Source organism: Pristis pectinata, chromosome 15 (assembly GCF_009764475.1).
Source record: "Pristis pectinata isolate sPriPec2 chromosome 15, sPriPec2.1.pri, whole genome shotgun sequence".
Classification (NCBI taxonomy): domain Eukaryota; kingdom Metazoa; phylum Chordata; class Chondrichthyes; order Rhinopristiformes; family Pristidae; genus Pristis; species Pristis pectinata.
The window spans coordinates 12823901-12847001 of record NC_067419.1 but is presented as its reverse complement, the minus strand read 5'-3'; the positions used below and the strand labels follow the sequence as shown (position 1 = coordinate 12847001).

The 23101-nt window shown below is 43.1% G+C and overlaps 1 protein-coding gene across 1 annotated transcript; it reads right to left on the bottom strand.

The window, feature by feature from the left end:
* Positions 1-692: 692 nt before the first annotated feature.
* Positions 693-21861, bottom strand: gpr37a (G protein-coupled receptor 37a). The gene is made up of 2 exons (XM_052030304.1): positions 19181-21861; positions 693-2239 (listed from the first exon to the last, which is right to left on the bottom strand). Exons 1-2 carry the CDS (start codon positions 20174-20176, stop codon positions 1424-1426), a joined length of 1812 nt encoding a protein of 603 aa, XP_051886264.1. The 5' UTR covers positions 20177-21861; the 3' UTR covers positions 693-1423.
* Positions 21862-23101: the final 1240 nt, after the last annotated feature.

Here is a 23101-nt window from a genome sequence, read left to right as displayed (position 1 = left end):
AATAATTTGATTTATGAATGCCGGGATGCCAAAAGCCTTTTTTACAACCCTGTCGACCTGTGACGCCACTTTCAGGGAATTATGTATCTGAACTCCCAGATCCCTTTGTTCCTCTGCACTCCTCAGTGCCCTACCATTTACTGTGTATGTCCTACCTTGATTTGTCCTTCCAAAATGCAACACCTCACACTTGTCTGCATTAAATTCCATCTGCCATTTTCTGGCCCATTCTTCCAGTTAGTTCAGATCCCTCTGCAAGATTTGAAATATTTCCTCGCTGTCCACTACACCTCCAACCTTAGTGTCATCAGCAACTTGCTGATCCAATTTACCACATTATCATCTAGATCGTTGATATAGACAAGAGCACCAAGATTTTTTGGACGTGCATCACAAACATTGCCCACTAATGTGCAGACAAACATTGCCCACTGCATTGTGCTCAACGGCAAGAACTCAGGCTGGGTGGTAAATTTGTTGCCATTGTTATTGGCAGGTCATTGCCATCACTGCCATTGCTGTTGATATTGTTAGGTCAATACCACTGCTTATTGTCATTACCTTGTGGTTGTCATCACCTGCCAAGGTGCCTCAACAATTTCCAGTTTAAAACCTGTGCTTCGGCCAACCAAATGAAACACTGGTGAAGCACAATGATAAGAACAGGGCTTAATGAATGAAAGCTGTTTTGTTTAACTTACGATTTTATTTGCAAGGAAACTTCTTTAAAAAAACTCAAATGGTTACAGAGCCCATATGGAGGAACATTAAAGTAAAATTATGTTTTTGATTTATAACTTGATTATTACAAAACAAACATCACAAAATAGGAACCATATATTGCCAACATCAGGACAATCAGAACTTGAACTGCTCATGTACACAGCTTCCAATATTAAATCTTACAAACCAGATGGTCAATGGATGACTGCTGGCGGCAGTTACGATACAGCAAAAGACAGCATGTTAGCTAGTTCACATAATTCCTGGTGCATGTCACACTTAACAGACTCCACCCTTAAGCTTTTGTTGAATCCAGGGACGAGGGATCACGTCACCTTGACTCAGCACTGCAGTGCACTATGTTTTGAATGACACTGCTTTTTACTAACTCCCGCTGAACGGACAGGGGGGGAAAAGAACCCTAAGATCTAATTCCGCCACAGGTTTCTCCTCTGCAGCCACGTCGCTCAGACTGGCGACCGTTCCATTGCACCTCCGGGAACTGCCAAGCCCACCTCCTCATTGACGCATCTGTCACGATATGGTAGAATATTCAGTTTCAAAGGTGTTGTAGGTCACATTGGAAGGGATGTGCCATCAAGTTTGTTCCCAAAGGATGTCAAAACGTGGCAACAAAAAAGGGGACACTTGTCTCAGAAATCCAACCTTTGCATCTTGTCGAAGGACAGCGTGCCAGGTTTCAACAGTGTGTGGCCACAGAGGTATAGGTGGACATCTCCCGCCGTATAGTGCTGAACGGGGAGAGCTCCAGCTCGGTGGTGAATTCGTTGTCGTTGTCATCGCTGGCCACAGTGGACGACTTGGGGCCACATTCCTCACAGCAGCAGCAGCAGCAGTCCAGGAAGGCACGGCTGAAGGGTTTGCAAAGGCAGAAGAGGACCACCGGGGTCACACAAGACTTGAAGAACAAGAGGAACTGGCTGATGAGCTGAAGGAGGTCCACCGTCTGCTGGGAGACCCCAGTGGCCATATAGGCAGTCACAATGTTGCAGATGTTTTCAGGGATGATGCAGAAGCCATAGAGGATGGTCAAAGCCACCACAGTGCAGTTCATCTGGCCTTCCAGCTGAATCTGACGCTTATTCCCTCTGGCGCAGGATTTCTCTGCCTTCCTGATTTTTCTGGCAGTCACAATGGAGCTCCCAATGGTGAAAAGCGTGGGCAGACAGAAGTAGCATCCGAAGTACCACCACATCCTGGCGCTGTCATACGTCAGCGCCAACACATAGATGGAGTCCGGCAGCCTGGGAGATATCTTCACGACACAGCGGTCCACAGTTGACGAGGAGGCCGCTGTCTCCTCGGTGAGCAGCTGCCGAAGGGCGATCTCGGGGAGCGCCAGCAGCATGGCGCCCACCCAGATCACGGCCAGCTTGGCTGCCGTCGAGGAGCAGTTCTCAATCATCTCATAGTACATCTGCACATTGGTGGCTGCTCGGAACCTGTCGATGCACAGTGCGCAGAGAGTGAAGGTGGTGACTCCGAGGGAAGCAACCTGCCAAAAGAAGCGGTCAAGAGAACAACGTTATGGGTCAGTTTTATATACTGCAGCAATAAAATTCTCACATGAGAATCATCATTCCAACTAATGCTAATCTTATTTGTTTTGCTGGTTCTATTTATTGGTAAATTGGTTTATTATTGTCACTTATACCGAGGTAAAGTGAAAAGCTTGTCTTGCATACCATTCGTACAGATCAATTCATTACACAGTGCAGATACATTGAGTTAGTACAGAGTGCATTGAGGTAGTACAGGTATAAACAATAACAGAGTACAGAGTAAAGTGTCACAGCTACAGGGAAGTGCAGTGCAGGTAGACAATAAGGTGCAAGGTCAAGCAAGGTAGATTGTGAGGTCAAGAGTCCATCTCAATGTATAAGGGAACCGTTTAGCTTTACATAACAACATTTGAACAATATCGCTCACTATTGTGCTCAGGGAGAAACATTTAATCTCAGCCACTTTGACGGCTGGGTGCACAAGAACTTTGACTCGGAACTTGAGGTGCACCTGGTGATAAACAGAGTGCTGTTACGTATGCTCAAAGCTGAGCATTACAAAACAGTGAAGTACACTGCACTGTGTAATGAATTGACCTGTACGATCAGTATGCAAGACAAGCTTTTCACTGTATCTCGGTACAAGTGACAATACAAAACCAATACCAATACCAATGTCATTGGACTCCTTGCTGGCGCCTCAAAAGAGTGATTCAATAATTCCCACAGTCATGTTCTTTCCCTGCAACCTTGTAATTTTTCTTCCCCTTCAAGGACTCATCTAATTCTCGACTGAATGCTACTCTTGAATCAACTTTCAGGCAATGTCTCCTTATGTCACTCCTTGTTCTTTTGTCAATCACCAAACATTTGCACCCTTTGGTTACCAACACCCCTACCACCAGAAACAGTATCATTCTGCATTTGACTATTTCCATTAAATCTCCCTTTAACTATTCTAATGAGAAAATTTTCAGCAACTCAAGATCTCTATGTCAACACAAACTTTTTTTTAAGTGCCTCATCCTGAAATCTTTCAAGCCACAGCCTCCAGTTTATGCCTTTGCAACATTAACCCAAGCATGCATACGTAATCTTTGATGTTAGGTGCACACACACCAATTGGTGTTGAACCCTTTGCTCTGAAAAGCCCTCATTAACGTGCCCACACAAAGGCCCATGTTCAGATGTCCATGCTCAGCACTGCATACATAGGTCCATATCCTGGTGCACACATGCATAGGGGTGATGAATACAGGACTGAAGGTGTTATATTTGAATACACGCAGTATATGAGACAAGGTAGATGAGCTTATAGCACAGTTAAGCATGGGCAGGTACGATGTTGTAGGCATCACAGAGTCATGGCTGAAAAGAAAATCACAGCCGGAACCTAAACGTCCAAGGATGCTCATCCTATTGAAAAGTCAAGCAAGTGGGCAGAGGAGATGGGGTGGCTCTGTTGGTAAAAAATGAAATCAAATACTTAGCAAGAAGTGACATAGGATCAGAAAATGTAGAATCCTTGTTAAGAAACTGCGAGGGTAAAAAGACCCTGATGGGAGTTATATACAGGCCTCCAAATAGTAGCCAGGATGTGGGGTACAAATTACAACAGGAGATAGAAAAGGCATGTAAGAACGGCAAATGTCACAGTGGTCACGGGGGACTCCAATATGCAGGTAGACTGGGAAAATCAGGTTGGTACTGGATCCCAAGAGAAGGAATTTGTAGAATGCCTTCGAGATGGCTTTTTAGAGCAGCTTGTGGTCGAGCCCATTAGGGAAAAGGCAAGTCTGGATTTGGTGCTGTGCAATGAACCAGATTTAATTAGGGAGCTTTAGGTAAAGGAATCCTTAGGAGGCAGTGGTCATAATATAATAGAATTCACGCTGTAGTTTGAGAGGGAGAAGCTAAAATCAGATGTATCGGTATTATAGTTGAGTAAAGGTAACTACAGAGGCATGAGAGAGGAGCTGGCCAAAGCTGATTGCAAGGGGACCCCCGCCGGGTTGACGGTAGAACAGCAATGGCAGGAGTTTCTGGGAGTAATACGGAAGATGCAGGATCATTACATCCCAAAGAAGAAGCAGCATTCTGAAGGGAGGATGAGGCGGCTGTTGCTGACAAGGTAAGTCAAAGACAGCATAAAAGCAAAAGAGGGCATACAACATTGCAAAAATTAGCGGGAAGCTAGAGGATTGGGAAGCTTGTAAAAACCAACAGAAGGCAACTAAAAAAGCAATAAGGGGAGAAGAGATAAAATATGAAGGTAAGCTAGCCAATAATATAACAGGGGATACCAAAAGTTTTTTCAGATACTCTGTATAAAGAGTAAAAGAGAGGCAAGAGTGGACATCGGACCGCTGGAAGATGACACTAGTAAAGGGAAACAAGGATATGGTGGACAAACTGAATAAGTATTTTGCATCTGTCTTCACTGTGGAAGACACCAGCAACATGCCAGAAGTTCGAGAGAGTCAGGGGGCAGAAGTGAGTGTAGTCGCTATTACTAAGGAGAAGGTGCTTGGGAAGCTGAAAGGTCTGAAGGTAGATAAGTCAGCTGGACAGGATGGACTAAACCCCAGGGTCTGAAAGAGGTAGCTGAAGAGATTGTGGAGGCATCAGTAGTGATTTTTCAAGAATCACTAGAGTCAGGAATGGTCCCAGAGGACTGGAAAATCGCAAAATGTCACTCCACTCCTTAAGAAAGGAGAGTGGCAAAAGATAGGAAATTATAGGCTGTTAGCCTGACTTCAGTAAGATGTTAAGAGTCCATTATTAAGGATGAGGTTTTGGGGTACTTGGAAGCACATGATAAAATAGACTGAAGTCAGCATGGTTTCCTTGAGGGGAGATCTTGCCTGACAAATCTGTTGGAATTCTTTGAGGAAGTAACAGGCAGGATAGAAAGGAGAGTCAGTGGGTGTTGTTTACTTGGATTTTCAGAAAGCCTTTGACAAGGTGCTGCACCTGAGGCTGCTACACAAGATAGAAGCCCATGGTATTGCAGGAAAGGTACTAGCATGGATAGACGATTGGCTGACTGGCAGAAGGCAAAGAGTGGGAATAAAGGGGGCCTTTTCTGGTTGGCTGCCGGTGACTAGTGGTGTTCTGCAGGGGTCGGTGTTGGGTCTGCTACTTTTCACGTTACATGTTAATGATCGGGATGATGGAATTGATGGCTTTGTGGCCAAGTTTGTGGATGATACAAAGATAGGTGGAGGGGCAGGTAGTGTTGAGGAAGCAGGGAGACTGCGGAAGGACTTGGACAGGTTGGGAGAACAGGCAAAGAAGTGGCAGATGGAAAACAGTGTAGGGAAGTGTACGGTCATGTACTTTTGTAGAAGGAATAAAGGTGTAGACTATTTTCTAAATGGGAAGAGAATTCAGAAATCAGAGGTTCAAAGGACTTTGAAGATTCCCTAAAGGTTAGCTTGCAGTTGAGTTGGTAGTAAGGAAGACAAATGCAATTCATTTCCAGAGGACTAGAATATAAAAGCAAGGATGTACTGCTGAGGCTTTATAAGGCGTTGGTCAGACCACATTTGGAGTATTGTGAGCAGTTTTGGGCCTCATATCTAAGGAAGGATGTGCTGGCATTGAAGAGGGCCCAGAGAAGGTTTACAAGAGTGATCCTGGGGATGAAGGGGTTAATGTCTGAGGAGCATTTGATGGCTCTGGGCCTGTACTCACTGGAGTTCAGAAGGATGAGGGGGATCTCATTGAAACCTACTGAATATTGAAAGACTTGCAGAGAGTGGATGTGGAGAGGATGTTTCCAGTAGTGGGAGAGTCCAGGACCAGAGGGCACAGCCTCAGAATAGAAGGACGTCCCTTTAGAACAGCGATGAGGAGGAATTTCTTTCACCAGAGGGTGGTGAATCTGTGGAATTCATTGCCACAGATGGCTGTGGAGGCCAAGTCATTGGGTATATTTAAAGCGGAGGTTGATAAGTTCTTGATTTGTAAGGGAGTCAAAGGTAACGGGGAGAAGGCAGGAGAATGGGGTTGAGAGGGAAAAATAAAACAGACATGATCGAATGGCGGAGCAGACTCGATGGGCCAAATAGCCTAATTCTGCTCCTATGTCTTATGGCTGGTATTCAAATGTACACACATAGCTATTGTTCCATACACACAGGTGCTTAAGGGCCACTTATAGGGGCTCAGGTTCAGGTGTACACACACCATTCTGTGCTCAGCACTGCACACAAAGGCCCCTGTTCTGGTGCACACACATAGTTTGGTGTCCAGGTGTGCACGTGGGCCTATGTTGAAGTCCACACACATGTCCATGCTCAATTGGGTGCACTTATGTCCTTTTCAGGTGCGTACTCACATCCTGGTGAGGCCCATGCACACAAGATGTGCACATATAGGTCCATGCTCGTAATATGCACACATATCAGACTGCACTAACCCAATAAAAATTACTTTATCTTTGCATTGTTTTCTATTTTTACAAAAAAACTTGTCAAATGATTCTGAATTTCAGAGACTTAGGCAAGGAGAATGCCGACAAAATGATAACTGGGTGAAAAGTAGGAGGTGAAAAGGGTGTGAAAAGCTTTGAGAGCAGTTGGGTGATTGGGGAAGGAGGGACAGATGGACTTGCAGAGTCACGGAGAAAGCAGAGAAACAGGCCCTTCAGCCCGTCAAGTCTGTGCCAACCATCCATTTTCCCTAATCCTACATTAATCCCGATTTTTTAATCTACATTCTCATCAGCTCCCTCCAAATTCTACCAGATGCATACACATTAGGGGAAAATTATAGTGGCCAGTTATTTATTACTAATCCGCACAGTTTTGGGCTGTGGGAGGAAACTAGAGTACCAAAGGGAAAGCCACAGGGAAATGTGACATCATCCACTTTGGTAGAAGGAATGGAAGTGAAAAATGTGGAAGGTAGTGCTAATAAAATTTGATATTCAGAGGGATTTAGGGGTCTTGCAGGGATAACATGGACATTATACATTAGCCTAAATTATAAGAAGCTGGATTGGAATGAGGAGGCCCGATGAGAGCTTTCGTGGGAGACCACATGTTGTGCTCTGCTGTCTTTATGTCAGAAGAAGTGAATCCTCTCTAAGGTGACCACCTTGAAGTGGAAATACGTCTGTAAGCAGACCAGTCAATGCACTCTGCTGGCTGGTAATCCTAACAATCTGACCGCTGGTAACTCTAGTGCGCTATGTTGGGTAGTAATGTACTCAGTTGGCTGGTAATCCTAGTGCTCACTGCAGATTGGTAATCCTAGCACATTCTACTGACTGGTAGACATAACGCTCTCTTATGAATTTTAATCCTAACACACTCTGTTGGCTAGGATCCTAACACACCTTGTTGGCTGGCACTCCTAGGACTCTCTGTTGCTTTATAATTCTAGCGCACACTATTTTACTGGCAATAAGATAAGATAAGATAAGATATCTTTATTAGTCACATGTATATCGAAACACACAGTGAAATGCATCTTTTTGCGTAGTGTCCTGGGGGGCAGCCCGCAAGTGTTGCCACACTTCCGGCACCAACATAGCATGCCCACGACTTCCTAACCTGTATGTCTTTGGAATGTGGGAGGAAACTGGAGCACCCGGAGGAAACCCACGCAGACATGGGGAGAACGTACAAACTTCTTACAGACAGTGGCCGGATTTGAACCCGGGTCACTGGCACTGTAAAGCGTTAAGCTAACCGCTATACTACCGTGCCTGCCCTAGATCACCAGCGTGGAGATGCCAAGGATTGAACCCAGGACCTCATACGTGCAAAGCATGTGCGCCCCCACTGAGCTACATCCCCAAGGCCCTCAGTGCACTAAGTTATTTGGTAACACCCACAATAACACCCACAATCTCTCTCATGTGGAAGGGTTCATAATCCTTGCCATGAACAATTGGAGGCAGCTTTGAGGTTTTTGGAACTTTTGACAAATTTCGAGGCAACTTTGGAGCCTGCTGGATGAATGGATCTAAAAACATAGGCACATTCTACAAAGAAGTAGATGATATTTTATCCATGTCAGTAATGGTGAGGTTACATTCAGAAACTAAAACTGGAAGAAAAATAGAAATTGCAGAACCTCTCAGCAGGTCAGGCAGCATCTGTGGAGAGAAACAGAGTTAATGTTTCAGGGCGATGATCCTTCACCAGTACTGAAGAAATGAGAAAACATTTATGATTTCCAGTGATCTTGAAATTATTAAATTACTTTTATTATATTAATGGAAGTACTAATTCATTTGAAAATCAAGATACAAGAGGCTGGAAATCTGAAATAAAAAACAAAATGCTGGTCAGGCAGCATCTGCAGAGAGAGAGAGAGACTTAACATTTCGAGTCAATGATCCTTATTTTGAATTTTTGAACCAACCAACTCTTTACCAACTAACTCCTCACTACTTATATTTAATCATAGAAGTAGGAGGAACTTTTTAGGCCAATAATTGTTAACATGCTTTGATGCTCAGTAGATGCTGTGACTTCAGTCCATGTGCAGATTAAATACTATATACATTTTGGTAGGTCAAAAATATCATAAAAGTAAATCTGTATTGTAAGCACATTTTATAAAGAAATAACATGTACGCACAACCTTAGGCTCATCAAAAGTGTTTCATGCTCATGAAAGTATTATACTTTTGTAGATGTAGGAAATACAGAAGTCAATTTTGGCAGAACAATTGGTCTTTGACAGTGTAATACGACAGCAAGCTTGATAATCTGTTTCTTCTGATTTAAGAGATTCATCTGGGTGGGGAACTAAGAGAATTCTTCTTTGCAAAATGTCATGGGATTATTTTTACCCGAGAGGCCCTCAGTTTAATAGTGGTTGAAAAGATGACATCTCTAACAGTGCAGTTCTATCTCAGGACTAAATAGAGTTGTCCACTGAAGTTTTTTGCACAATTCTTCAACGTGGAGTCTAACCTTCTGACAATGTCCCAATGATGGTGAACTTTATTTTCCCAAATACTCTCATCACAACTCTTTTTAAAATCAAAATGTTATTCCAGTTTTATTCCTGGTATTAAAACTAAACTATCCTCTGAAATAGCTAGCCTGAGAAGATGATTGAACTTAGCACTCTATGAGTTTGAAGTCAATTTCCATTGACATAAATGCAATACTCTCATTAAATAAAAAGATCTTTAAAGCCAAGAGCAAATCTGCTTCAAATGTGATCGATGTAGGCCTGCCATTGTAAGACATTCTCACAGACTTCATTCTTTGCCATCCATCCAGAGGCAATTATTGCACCTTTCCAAATCGTTTTATTTTTTTCTCAAACAGCTGCATTTTAGACCATTGTTCTGCAGTAGTAATTTGTACTTTAAGACATTACAAGCATTGACTTGAAGTGTTCTTTAACAAGAACATTCACTGCCTAAAACACTCACTTCCTGTATCATTGTTATACTCTGTGCTATTCACTATATGCCTTGTACCAACTTGCCAAGGATTTTTTGACAGTACTTTTCAATGCCATAACCTCCAATGTTTGGAAAGACATGATATTGAAAAGACATCATTGCATTGGAGAGGGTGCAAGAGGAAAATCACCAGGATGTTGCCTGGAACTGTGTTTTTCAGATGTGAGGATACGCTGGGTTTGTTTTCCTTGAAGTGGAGAATGCCAGCAGAAAGCTGACTGTGGCATACAAACTTATGAGGGGACCAGACAGCGTAGGGAGTGAGATTTTTTTCTCCTGAACAGAGGTATCCATAACCAAAGGGCTTGGATTTAAGGTGAGGGTCAGGATATTCAGAGGGGCTTTGAGGAAGTTTTGGGAAGTTTTTCTCACCCAGAGGGTGTTTGGAATCTGGAACACACTGTCAGAGAGGGTGATGGAGGCAGATACTCTTGCACCATTTAAGAAACATTTGCTACAGCATACAAGGCTGAGGGGTGAGTGTTGGAAAATGGGATTACTATAGACAGGATTTGGACATGTTGGGCTAAAGAACTGTGCTAATGATTAAGGTAGAGCTGCAGGTCAGCTAAACCTTCAGGTTCCCCTTTCAATCACATGCCTTCCTGAGTTGCACATGTACTGCCGGCTGCTCGTCAATACCCAGGAACCCTCTGCCTAACAGTATTGTTGGACCATCTCACAAGAGCTGCAGGAGCTCAAGGAGGCTCCTCATTACCATTTCAAGGCCAATTAGCAATGGCCAATGAAGATTGGCTTTGCTATATATGCTCACAGCACAAGATGGAATTAATTAATCAATACCGCAGATGTCCTGTAGTGCAAATTGGAAAAGCAACAAACAAATGCAGACCAGCTAATACAAAAGACTGATCTTAGATAATTTATCAGTCTTTTCCTTAAAAGAGCATATGTCTTTAATAAAGCAAATATGGAAAAACATTTTCACATATATAATTATTTTAATTTTGTCTTCTTCTGAGGTGCTAGAAGAGAAGGCTTGGAGCAAATGGATGTTGGTAAACCATACAGAAACATGATAGCTATGTGCACGTTTAGGGTAATCCTACTCAGCTTCAAATAGTCTTCCAGCACACAGGCAAGTGAAAATTCTTCAACTGTTAAAAGGGAAGTAATGGCACTGCTTTTCAATCAGATTGTTTCTGAATGACAATATTTCCATTAGCAGAAATTGCAGTATTGCTGTTAATGATGCTTCAAATGTTTAAAAATTCTAGTTTAAAGCATCAAGCTGCCATAATGGTAGAAAGCAGTGGGATGTGCTTCTCACTTAATCGAATTAAATTGAACTGTTGGTGCAGGCAAATCTTTTGAATATTAGATACATTGGTCAGACTACAGGTATTGAATAAATGATAGTGATACCAGATGAATAAATTCCAAAGATTACATTGTTGATCTCCTGAGGGCAGGCACGGTGGCGTAGCGGTTAGCGTAACATTATTACAGTTTCAGAGACACGGGTTCAATTCCCACCGCTGCCTGTAGGAGTTCGTATGTTCTCCCCGTGTCTGCGTGGGTTTCCTCCGGGTTCTCCGGTTTCCTCCCACATTCCAAAGACGTACGGGTTAGGAAGTTGTGGGCGTGCTATGTTGGCGCCAGAAGCGTGGCGACACTTGTGGGCTGCCCCCCAAAATCACTACGCAAAAGATGTATTTCACTGTGTGTTTCGATGTACAGTACATAGGACTAATAAAGAGATCTTATCTAATGAGAATGGTCTATGTAATTGAAAGTCAAAAATCACAAATGCTGTTAATCTGAAATAAAAACAGAAAATGCTGGAAACATTCAGCAGGTCAGGCTGCACCTGTGGGAAGAGAAAGTTGATGTTTCATGTCAAAATCCCTTCAGAATAACCTCATCTTTGGTTTTCAATCCACTCCATTGCCTGATCCCCATAATCCTCGACATTGCTATAGTTCAAAAATCTATCTCAGACTTGAATATATGAAATGATTCAGAATCTGCAGCTCTCTGGGACAGAGAATTCCAAACACGTGTGACCCTTTGAGAGAGGAAGAGTCATTGAGCCATAGAGAGGCATGGAAACAAGCCCTTCGACCCACTGAGTCAATGTCAACCATCAAGCAGCCATTTATGTACTAATCCTATCCTAACCTATTTTATTCTCCCCGTATTCCATCAACTCCCCCAGATTCTACCATTCATCTACACATAAGGGGCAACTTACAGCAGCCAATTAATCTACCAACCCACACATTTTTGGGACTTTGGGGGAGAACCCACGTTGTCACAGACAGAACATGCAAACTCTACACAGACAGCAACAGAGGTTAGGATGGAACCAGGGTCACTGGAGCTGTGAGGCAGAAGCTCCACTAGATACACCACCGTGCTGTCCTTAATGAGGATGAGAGGAGTTTAAACTCCTGGCTCTGTTGGCACGGATTTCCTTTTACAATCCACTGCCTTATATTACAAGTGGAAGCCCTAATTTGCAGCATGTAATTTGAATTGAGACATACTTCCCTGCCACAATATCATTGACTAGAAGTTCTCAACTTTGCACCAAAATCATGTTGTTAAGGGTCTCTTGAAGAGTACAAAGTAATAAAATAGGAGCTAGCTGAAAGGAAGGGGTGACTCAGATAGTGAGCAGACTCACAAAACTTTTGCTCAAATTATTGATAGGAGAAATTTCACACACAATAAGTTTAAAGAGTATAATTTAGATAACCATTAAAGACTGATTATATGCTTTATCTCTTAAAATTTTCTATTACCCATCATTATGTTACTTCAATTATGATACCAATATATGAAGCTGGTATTTACATTGAGACCATTTGCTGAATTTCTACTTAAAACAATATTTCACCATTTCATCCCTTCCAAATGTTCCTTCTTCCTTTCCTGAAAGCACAACGTTTACCCATATCTCACTGCATGGGCACTTGACACTCTTCAGTGCTTCACCTGAGGAATCAGCATTTGGATGTGCATCTTGATAATTGCTGGGGTTTTCTGCTTTTCATTTATCTACAATATCTTATCCATTCACTTTAATCAATGGCTAGTGAATTCAGAGGCAGAAAGCCTCTGTCAATGGCAGTTAGCAAGCTGTTTTATATTTTGGTGTGTGTCTGATCAGGTATGGCCTATGTGGCACTGAACCTAATTTTTTTGACCTCATTCTTTTGATGTTCTCATTGCTTGCTTACAATGTCAAGACACTTTAACAAAGCAATTTTGAAATGGAAATGGATAATAGAATATCAAACCAATACTACCATATTTGTAAAATCAAAGAAAAACAAAATATTGTGGATGCTGGAAATCAGACATAAGAGTAGAAAATGCTGAAAATGCTTAGCATCTATGGAAAAGACAATATGTTAAACTTCCAGGTCCAATGACATTTCAAAGATAAATGTAAAAAGGAAACATATCTGCTATTTACTAATGGTTAATAATTCACTAGTTAGTCTTCACTAGGTATACTGTGCTCAATTTTAAATATGCTATAAAAATACTTTTTGTCAGAACCATTACAAAAAATACTGACCTGTTGTACAAAAGAATAAACTGTGAAACAAAATGTTATGGACTGCAGTATTATATGATACTTGTTATGCACTATTGTAAGGAAAGACTATGATCAGCTTCAATGCAGAAGGAAGTCAGTTGATGTTGAGTAGACCTCCTGGGAGCAAAGGTAATTTAAACAAAATAAACACAGATTACCATTTTTAAATTGTCAAGATCAAATTGGAAATTGATCAAAATTGAATTTGGAACTGATATCAAGAAGTACTGCTTTACTCAAAAACTGCTAAGTTTTGCTGGACAAAATACAAGCATTAATTTTTTTTTGTTATTGAGAATACAAATAGATGCCAAAATGACAGAATTTATGTACAGGGTGGCGGATGAATAGCAGTCAGATAATGGCCTTTCTCATACCTGGTTCTACTTGGTTGTTCGATTGATAGAAGTTAAGCTACAAGTGAGGTGCACAGTTATTAACCTACATTACAACACATTTACACAATTGGAATAAAAAAGAAACACTTGCAATCATTTAATACATTTCATGTCCCTTTCAGAATGCCCCAAAGCTCTTTACATCCAGGGAAATGCTTTAAAGTGAAGTCTCTGTTGTATTGTAAGATAATCATCATGCACTTATCTGGCTGAAAGGTACCATAGACAGCAATTAGAAGCCTTGCACTGGAATGGCTTGTGATAACCCTACTTGCCTATTGAATATGGATACTTTAATTTAAACAGCACAGCTATGTGGTAGACAAATTAAAAGTACTCAAAACTATTCTATGAATAGATTTGTACTTGTCCCAGATGTATAGCAGTTTGTCAATCTCACTTGCACAGTTTATGCATCAAGTTAATTCATGCCACTTTGTATATTTCATGCAGTTGTGCCTAGTGGCATTGAGAGATCAAATCTGGAACAAGCTGACTGGGCTCCAGAGCTTCTATTTGTAGTTCTAAAATTTGGACTATTGGGAGGGAATAGTGGTTAACACAGCATGACTTTGGTAGAGGTAAGTGAGGTCTCGTGGAAAACGAAGTGCCAAATTGTACAAGACGATCTAACTATGGCAAGTATATGGGAGAGGAGGGGAAGAGTAGTTGGGCAACTTCTAATTGACTGTAATAAAAAAGCAATAACATTGGAAACACTCAGCAGGTCAGGCAGCATCCGTGGATAGAGAAACAGTTAACATTTAAGGTTTAGGACCCTTCATTAAAAGAGACAAAGAGAGAAAACAAGTTAGTTTACAGTAGCAGAGAAGATGAAGAAGGAATGAGTAGAACGAAGGGAATATCTCTGATAGGGTGAAACCAAATGACCTAAAGTTGTAGTGAGAAACCCCTTATGCTTCTTTTTCTGTGTTATGTGATATTAATAGCAAGGCTGTGGGAATGCCAGCAGGCCAGTCTACACCTATAGAAAGAGAAGAACTGAGCCAAAATTATGACAGTCAGAAATGGCCAGTTCTGATACACACAGGAAAAAAGAGCAGCTACCTAAAGTTGGAGAATTTGATATTGAGTCTGGAAGTCTGTAACATACCCGGTGGGAAGATAAGATGTTGTTCTTCAAGCCTGCTTCAGCATTGTTCTGTTTTGCTTTCTACAGATGCGGCCTGATCTGCTGAGTATTTCCAACATTTTCTCTTTTTATTTCAGATTTCCAGTGTCGAGAGTATTTTTTGGATTTTCTATTGGACTGTCATCTTTTGACAAGGGATGATTGTTTCTGACACAACATGACCTGTCATCTATCTTTGAACACTTCAGATCTTTCTGTCAATATCCTACTGCCATTATTGAATGTCTTAGAAAATAACTAAAGTTAGTAACATACAAGAATTTGTTTTTCTTTAACAGTGATAATGAAAATGAAAAACTACATACTGACAACATTGTGTGACATTGCAATTATTTGAAAGACATTAAGTGCAATATTTCGATTTCATTATTCTATGAACCCACACACACACACATGAACAAGGAGCAGATTGCCATTGGTCCTCTCGAGCCTGCTCTGTCATTTGATAAGATCATGTCTGTTTGGTTGTAACCTGAAATCCACATTCCTATCTATTCGCAGTAACTTTTAACCCTACTGCTTTAAAAATATTCAGAAACTGCTTCCACTATCCTTTGAGGATGAGTTCCAAAGATTCAAGAAGGAATTTTGCCTCACCTCTGTATTAAGTGGGTGATCCTTATTTTTAAACAGTGAGCCCACGTCTTCGATCCTCACACAAGAAGAGACATCTTTCCACATTCGTGGTCAAAACCCCTCAGGCTCAGTCAAGTGGCCTCTCACTCTTATAAACTCCAATGGATACAAGCCCAGTTTGTCTAAGCTTTCCTCATAAGACAACCCACTCCTCTCCTCCCACCCTCCGATCCAAGCAGTCAACTATGAAACATTCTGCAAATGGATTCTCAACACGTTAACTTCTTCCTTTGAAAAAGGAGACCAATACTGCACACAGATGAGTTCTCACCAACACCATTCATAATTGAAGCACAACCTCCGAGCTTTGTGTTTAATTCCCCTTTCAATAAACGATGTCTGTTAGCTTACCTAATTATTTGCCATTTCTGTACATTAGCCTTTTGCAAAGCTCTGCACTAGAACACCCAGATCACTATGCATCTTGGAGATTTGCAATTGTTCGCCATTTAAATATAGTTTTCTTCCCCAACTTCCTGCCAAAATGGGCAATTTCACAACTTTCCACATTATACCTCAGATACCAGGTGTCTCCCAATCTATGTCCCTTTGTAGTCTCCTGATGTCCTCTTCACGGCTTACTTTCCTACTTTCCTTTCTGTCAGCAACAAATTTAGCAACCACACCTTTGGTGCCTTCATCCAGGTCCACAATATGAATTGTAAAAAGTTGTGGCCCCCACATCACATCTTGTTAACAAGATGCACCTATGCCGAATTAATTGCTGAGATTATTTTGAACTAGTTTATTTCACAATGTGTTCTAATGCCGCAATTGTATTCCTGTCCACTGAAGGGCAAGTCAGGCAGGTTTTCACTTTAGATCAGGATTCATTGAACACCCCCCTCCCTGCAGCACCCCCCCCCCCCCCCCGGAAAATGCACAAAGAATAGGGCTTTGCTCTTCTTAGCCAGCACTCCAGCGGGCAAGACACATGTGAAGTGAATCTCAGCACACATCACTGCTTTTACTACAAAGGTTTGGATTTCTAAAATAATACCTTAAGACTCTGATAATCTGGCACCCTTGATAGTGCCAGACTGGCAGATTTTTCAGATTATTGGATATTATTCCTGTCAATATGACAGCACACTTCTTTTGTCTTTTTTAGATATTGTACAGTGAACCAGGTAAGTTTAAAGGGAAGAGTGTGGGAAAGAAAATCTGGTGACCTTAAAGGGAGAGTGGGAATGGGACCCAGTGAATTTAAAAGCAGCATAGGAAAGGGTCCTGGGAAACAAATAAAATTGCAGGTGCTGTAATCTGAACCAAAAACAGAAATGCTGAAGGACTCAGCCAGTCAATGTTTCAGGTTAGTGACTCTTCCTCAGAACTTGGGGGAAGAGTGGAGGGTTTACGGCAGAGCGGGGAGGAGGACCAGGGAAAAGAGTGCAGGAATGGGATCCAAGGAGTTTAAAAGGACCGTGAGTAGGGGGCTCCGCTGAGTTTATGAGTGTGAAAATTGGTCCCTGGTAAACTTAAAGGGAGTACAGGAAATTGGGCCAGTGAGCCAGAATGCCAAAACACTGGGACTTCTGAACAATGGGAATGCAAATTATTGGAGTATTTCTGTAATACTTTATACATTTCATATCCCATCTCTGTGTTTGAAGGGATAGTGTTAAAAAATAAACTATATTTGACAGGTAATTCAGAATTTCTATGAACACAAGATGAGGAAGTGATATTGTACATGACACATTAATGGTGGATTGTTGACTGACAGCAGTTAAAGCTGAATCGTAGAAGCATATATAGAAGATAACTCCTACATAGAGATAGAAAATGATGTTAAGATCCCTTTTCTGAGGTGATTGCAATATATTGCATTCCACTGTCACAGCTGAACATCACTGAGATGAGATTACTTCAAGGTTTTTAATCGTTTCAGCTCAGTAAAATACCGACTCATTTAGTCCATAATTGGCTGGAATCCTCCTGCCATGCCCCATTATTACCAGTAAAACATGTAATTAATTCTGTTGTATTTTACTTCAGGACTCATTTAACAGGATCAATCAGCATGGACTGGCTCTTTATGCTTGGGTGCCTTGCCTTGTTTAAACAGTGCTAACATAAATCAGCCTGCAAAATGCAATCCACAACTATACATAAGTATATGCATTTTAATAAATAAGCTATAGGTGAGACTCCTAACCTTTGCTATTGCATTCTATTTACTGACAGACTGCTGTGGCAGTGATTAATTAAGTGATTATTAACCTGGATGAAATCCATCTTAATGATATATGAATGGACAAGCTTTTCTTCTGCCAAGCTTTTACCAAGGTGAAACAAGATAATAACTTAAGGCAGGATATTATTCTTTTTACAATGAAGCTACTTTCTTTCCAGCTGTAATACACTGCATTGTTTAAACATCAGTTATGATTTAACTGCTCCTCGGGCATTAAGCTGTCTTTTTCACTGAGGAACTCAATGATGGCATGTACTTCTACTTCTGGGCATTAGTTATTTGTCTGTATTAGAAAGAAATAAAACTCAGTCGACCAGGCAGCATCTGTAGCAAGAGAAACCGTTGAAGGCTCTTTGTCAGAAATGGGAAAGGGGAATGATTTTCATTACCTATACAGTGGTGCAGACAGTAGAGCAGCTGCCTGGCAGCTTCAGTGACCCAGGTTGAACCCTGGCCTCCGGTGCTGTCTGCATGGAGTTTGCACGTTCTCCCTGTAACCATGTGGGTTCCCCCCAGGTGCTCTGGTTTCCTCCCACATCCCAAAGAGCTGCAGGTTGGTAGGTTAATTGGCTGCTGTAAATTGCCCCAAGTGTAGTTGAGTGGTAGAATCTGGGAAGAATTGATGGGAATAAGGGGAGAACAAAATGGGATTAGTGTAGAATTAGTGCAAGGTGGGAGCTTGATGGTTGTATGGACTCAGTGGACTGAAGGGCCTGTTTCCTTGCTGTATGACTATTTATTAGTCTTTATTTAAACGTGCTTTAGGTGTTTGAATTTGTAAAACCACACCTTATGGTCACAGTTCTAATACAACTTCAGTATTGCTGTAAAGCAGTTGACATGTTACAATATTGTTACATTGAAAGAAGTGGACCCTGATCTATCCCATGGAATGGCAATGAATGTCTAGAGCAGTTTACCTCATGCAATTTGGTAATAAGCTGCAGTGCTGAGTGGATTCCTGTTTAAAACGTGCTCAGGAGCCCTTGATTCTGCATAATGTGCCTAACAGTGCCGTGGGAGACTCTTCATAACACAGACTGCATTGTTTCATAAAACCAGCCCACTACCATCTTCTGGGTGGCAGGTAGGCAACTTGAAACAGCTAGTACATTCTGACCAGGGGCACCCATATTCCAAAGAATGTACATTGACACACTAGGTGGCACAGGAGAACGGCTTGTAGAGATGCTGCCTCTCAGCTCCAGTGGCCCAGATTCAATCTTGGCTTTCCCCTACTGTCTGCGTGAAGTTTGCACGTTCTCCCTGTGACCGTGTGGGGTCCCCCCAATCCCAACAACATGCATACTGGTAGGTTAATTGGCCATTGCAAATTACACTTAGCATTGTAGAATTATGGTGGGGGAGTTGACTAGAATGTGGGGAGAATAAAACGGGCAACGGGAGTGTGCACACGGGGGCGTTGATAATCAGCCTGTGTCTGTGCAGCATCTCTCTATGACTCTATTTTGGAACCACAGATGGGGAAGGTAGTTCCAAAATAAGTGTAAAATTCTGGAAAGATTTCTTGTTTTCCTCACCTCGAGATAAGGGATCACCTTGCAGGAAAAATCTCCCAGCAGCCACTTTTTAGTCAATTCATGAAATATAACCAGAGGCAGGCAGAAAAAGATGACGAGGAAGTCCCAGAAAGCCAGGTTGGCCAACAGGGAGTTGGAGATACTCCTCATGTAATAATTGTGGCAAACGATGCACATGATGGACAAATTCGCCATGATGCCAATCCCGAAGATGACGATGGAGAGGCACATGACGGCGTAGGCTCCATAGGAATCCTCGGTCACGGGGTAGAACGGGTTCTTCAGCTGCTGCCTCTTGCCTCGTCCCTGGAGGGGCAACACGGCCGGGGCTTCCTCCAGGGTGTGGCTGAGGGAGGTGTTGGTGAAACCTGCTCTGGTGCGGTTGCTGGAGCCATCCGTCGACCTGTTGAGAGAGAGCAGCGCTGTTTCCTGCTCTTGCGCCTCATACCAGCCCGTGGAGTTGCGAGGCTGCAAGTTTCCCCCTCGCTGTCTCCTGCCTCTTGCTTGGCCATCGTTTTTAATCTCGTCCGTGCCTCGTTTAGACCTCCCACTCGTTGGGAAGAGCCTGCCCAATTCCCGGGAATGGCTAATTCCAACTCTGCTGCTTTCCACCAAGGCAGATCTCTCGGGATCTAACTTTCCATCGGAGACGAGCTGCCTGGAGCCACTTCCCCCGGGAGATCTTTGTGCAATTGCCCCGGGAAACCTCTCGCTTGAGTCCCCGCGGAGGGTCTTTGACAGGTCCCATCGATACTCGAGAGGTGACCGGGCGGAGTCCCATCGCTGTGTTGACCCCGGTAGGTCAGACAGGCAGCAGTTCCGAAGCCCGAGTGCAGGAGCAAGCCCGGAGTCGTCTCCCCGCCGACCAGAAGACCCAGTAACTTGCAGGTTGGGTGCAGAATTCCTGGTCCCTTCGCTCCGTTCCCTCCGCCCGCTCCCGGTGCTTCTCACCGAGGCAGCCCAGAGCACGGACAGCGTCAGCACCCAGCGCCGCATCCTCCTCCCTAACCAGGGGACCAAACGACAGGGCAAAACGTTCAGAAGCGGAGGCAGCCCTCCTTGCACCGATTAGGACATTGGCAGGTCGCGACTCGGTGCTTTGCAAACGAATTCAGAAAGCAATCTGTCCATTTACCACTTGGGAAGCGGCGGCGCAAGTTGGAGAGGTTCCGAGTAGCAACAGGCTCATCGCTGGGTCCCCTCCTGATCATCCTCTCGCCATCGCACCTTCAGTGACCTTCCCCCACCCCCTTCCCCAGCCCCAGCTCCGGGCTCCTCCGTACGCCTAGTCCATGGCTCCTTCTGTGAACCGCACTGTCCTTTCACTTTGTTGCTGGCCCCGGAGCCTTTCAGAGATCCCTAAGGGGCTCGCCAAACACTTTGGGAGAAGGGGTGTGAAGGGATAGCGCACGGCTGGGTGCGTGTGGACAGTTCCGTCTTCCCCAGGGAACTTACCCCGGAGGTTGGAATCTCCCCAGTCCCGAAGTGTCTGAAGAGATCTATCAGGAAGCGACCCACACACCAGCAGCCGGAGTCAGGCAGGATCCAAGGGGCGGAGGTTTGGGAGTGGGTAGGGGTTGTAGGACACGGCGACTCTCCTCACTTGTCTCTGGACAACGCTCCGGTCGGTGGAACGACTGCACTCCCGTCACCCCGGCCGGCACTTTTAACTCCAAACAAAACACTTCACATCAGGCTGGAAGATCAATTTGCAAGTCCTCATTGCAAATGTCACACTTTTCTCCGCAGGCAGAACAACTGACTGAACTTGCCCCACCTTTGAATGGGAATCGGTGACCATGGATCACACCACCGTCTCTCCCATTGCACGCGTGGGATAAGTACAGGTCCGTCCACCCGGCTTCTCTCAGTCTACCTGCAGCACTGCTAGTCCTCGGGTCTACTCACTCACTGTTGTTGCAAAGCCTCCGCGCGTATAACGTGCCAACAGCTCCCTCCTGTGAAATACATGCTACTGCACCTCAAGCGACAGCCTCACAAATCCTCCCCTCCAGCAGTGCCCCTTAAAGAGATACACACTGCCTTGCTTGGCAACTGTTGATTTAAAAAAAACAAGACGGAAAACAAGTTTGTCAAGCTCTTAACTCAGAGATGTCACAACGAATCAATCAGCAATTGGGGAACTTAGCAGCACGTATGCCCGGTATGGCTGATAACTCATGTAGAATATACAGCTTGTCATTGCACGCTTTGGTAACAAAAGTGTTGCCTTTCCAGCTAACCGCAACTAACTCAAGTTCCAATCTGGCTTGTGTTTTCTTAAACCAACTATTTATCTATATACATTAGTTCCGAATCCAGTCTGGGAGTATAAAACTATTGCTTATTAAGACACAAAATACACGTGCACTTACAAATGGGTATCAGCTCTGCACATCGTAGCCTCAAAATCACAATACTGCACGTTAAAAAGTCGACTCTTGAACACCAGTGAATAATTTTAAATGATAACTCAAATGCAGCATCGAGGGAAGGCTACAGTCAGGAGAGTACTTTTTATATGACTTTACATCAAGCTCACGGCTGCCTGTAAACGTGGCTAAAGAATATCCCCAAGAGCATTATTTCTTTAGTTAACAGATTCATTAGCCATTTATCTAGCCTGCCTTATATATGAAAGCTGACTGTTGCTGTTTCTGATGTAGAACAATGAAAGTGAATTAAAAATGTTATTGGGTGGTAACTTTGTAACATGATTAAAAAACTACCGGATGGCTTTTCTTTTGTATACTTCCACATCAGAGAACTGGGTTAGAGACGCACCATTCACACCTCAGGATTTCTAAACTGTCCAGGTTAGCTCATCTTTGCACGGTCAGATCGAACAACTTTAACAACTGGACAGGAATACAGCAGAGCAATGAATAAAGTAATGAACTGATTGCAGAGTCAGTTAAGGAGACATACACGGAAATGTATCAACTGACAACACAATATCTAAAATCTATGCACGTACTTGACATCAGTTCATGATTAAGCAATAAGTAGGCCAGAAATGTTTGGATGTGTATTTATTCATTGAAAAAAACCTCTAAACTGAAGGCACAGATGTTTTGACTTTTTTTTATACAATTACCATTTCTTAACCTCCTTAACCTCTTCCTCCATTATAAATCCCCACAACTATTCACGGCTAACTTTAAACACTGCCTTCTCAAATGCTTCTTATCAAGTAAATCACAGGTAAAACCATCTCTGATTGCTTCCTTGTATCCTTCTCCATTCACACCTGCCGTGTCCCTCTGAACCCCACTTCCTTCTGTGTTTGCCCCGGAGAAGAATCTCCCCCTCATCGCATACATCCGTCAAACTGTTGGCCCTTCTTGTTCCACTGTATCTCTGCATTTGCAGATCATCCCAATCACAAACTCACTTCCACCTACAATGCCTTTGTGCCCATGAAAACAATTTCTGTCTCTCACCCTTCAGGTAGCCTCCAGCTCCACTTCCTTCAGAACACGATGATATTTGCATCCTCCCTGGCCACAGGAGTGGTAACAGAGGATTCGAGGATGGCAAATGTTGTTCCCTTGTTCAAGAAAGATGGGGATAATCCTGGAAATTAAAGGCCAGTGAGTCTTACGTCAGTGGTGGGCAAACTATTGGAGAGGATTTTTAGGGACAGGATTTACGAGCATTTGGAGAAGCATAGTCTTATTAGCGATAGTCAGCATTGCTTTGTGAGGGGCAGGTTGTGCCTCATGTGGCTAATTGAATTTTTCGAGGAGGTGACAAAACAAATTGATGAAGGTAGAGCAGTGGATGTGGTGTCTATGGACTTTGGTAAGGTGTTTGACAAGGTTCCCCATGGTAGGCTCATCCAGAAAGCCATGAGACATGGAGACTTGGCTGCGTGGATTCAGAATTGGCTTGCCCACAGAAGGCAGAAGGTGGTAATAG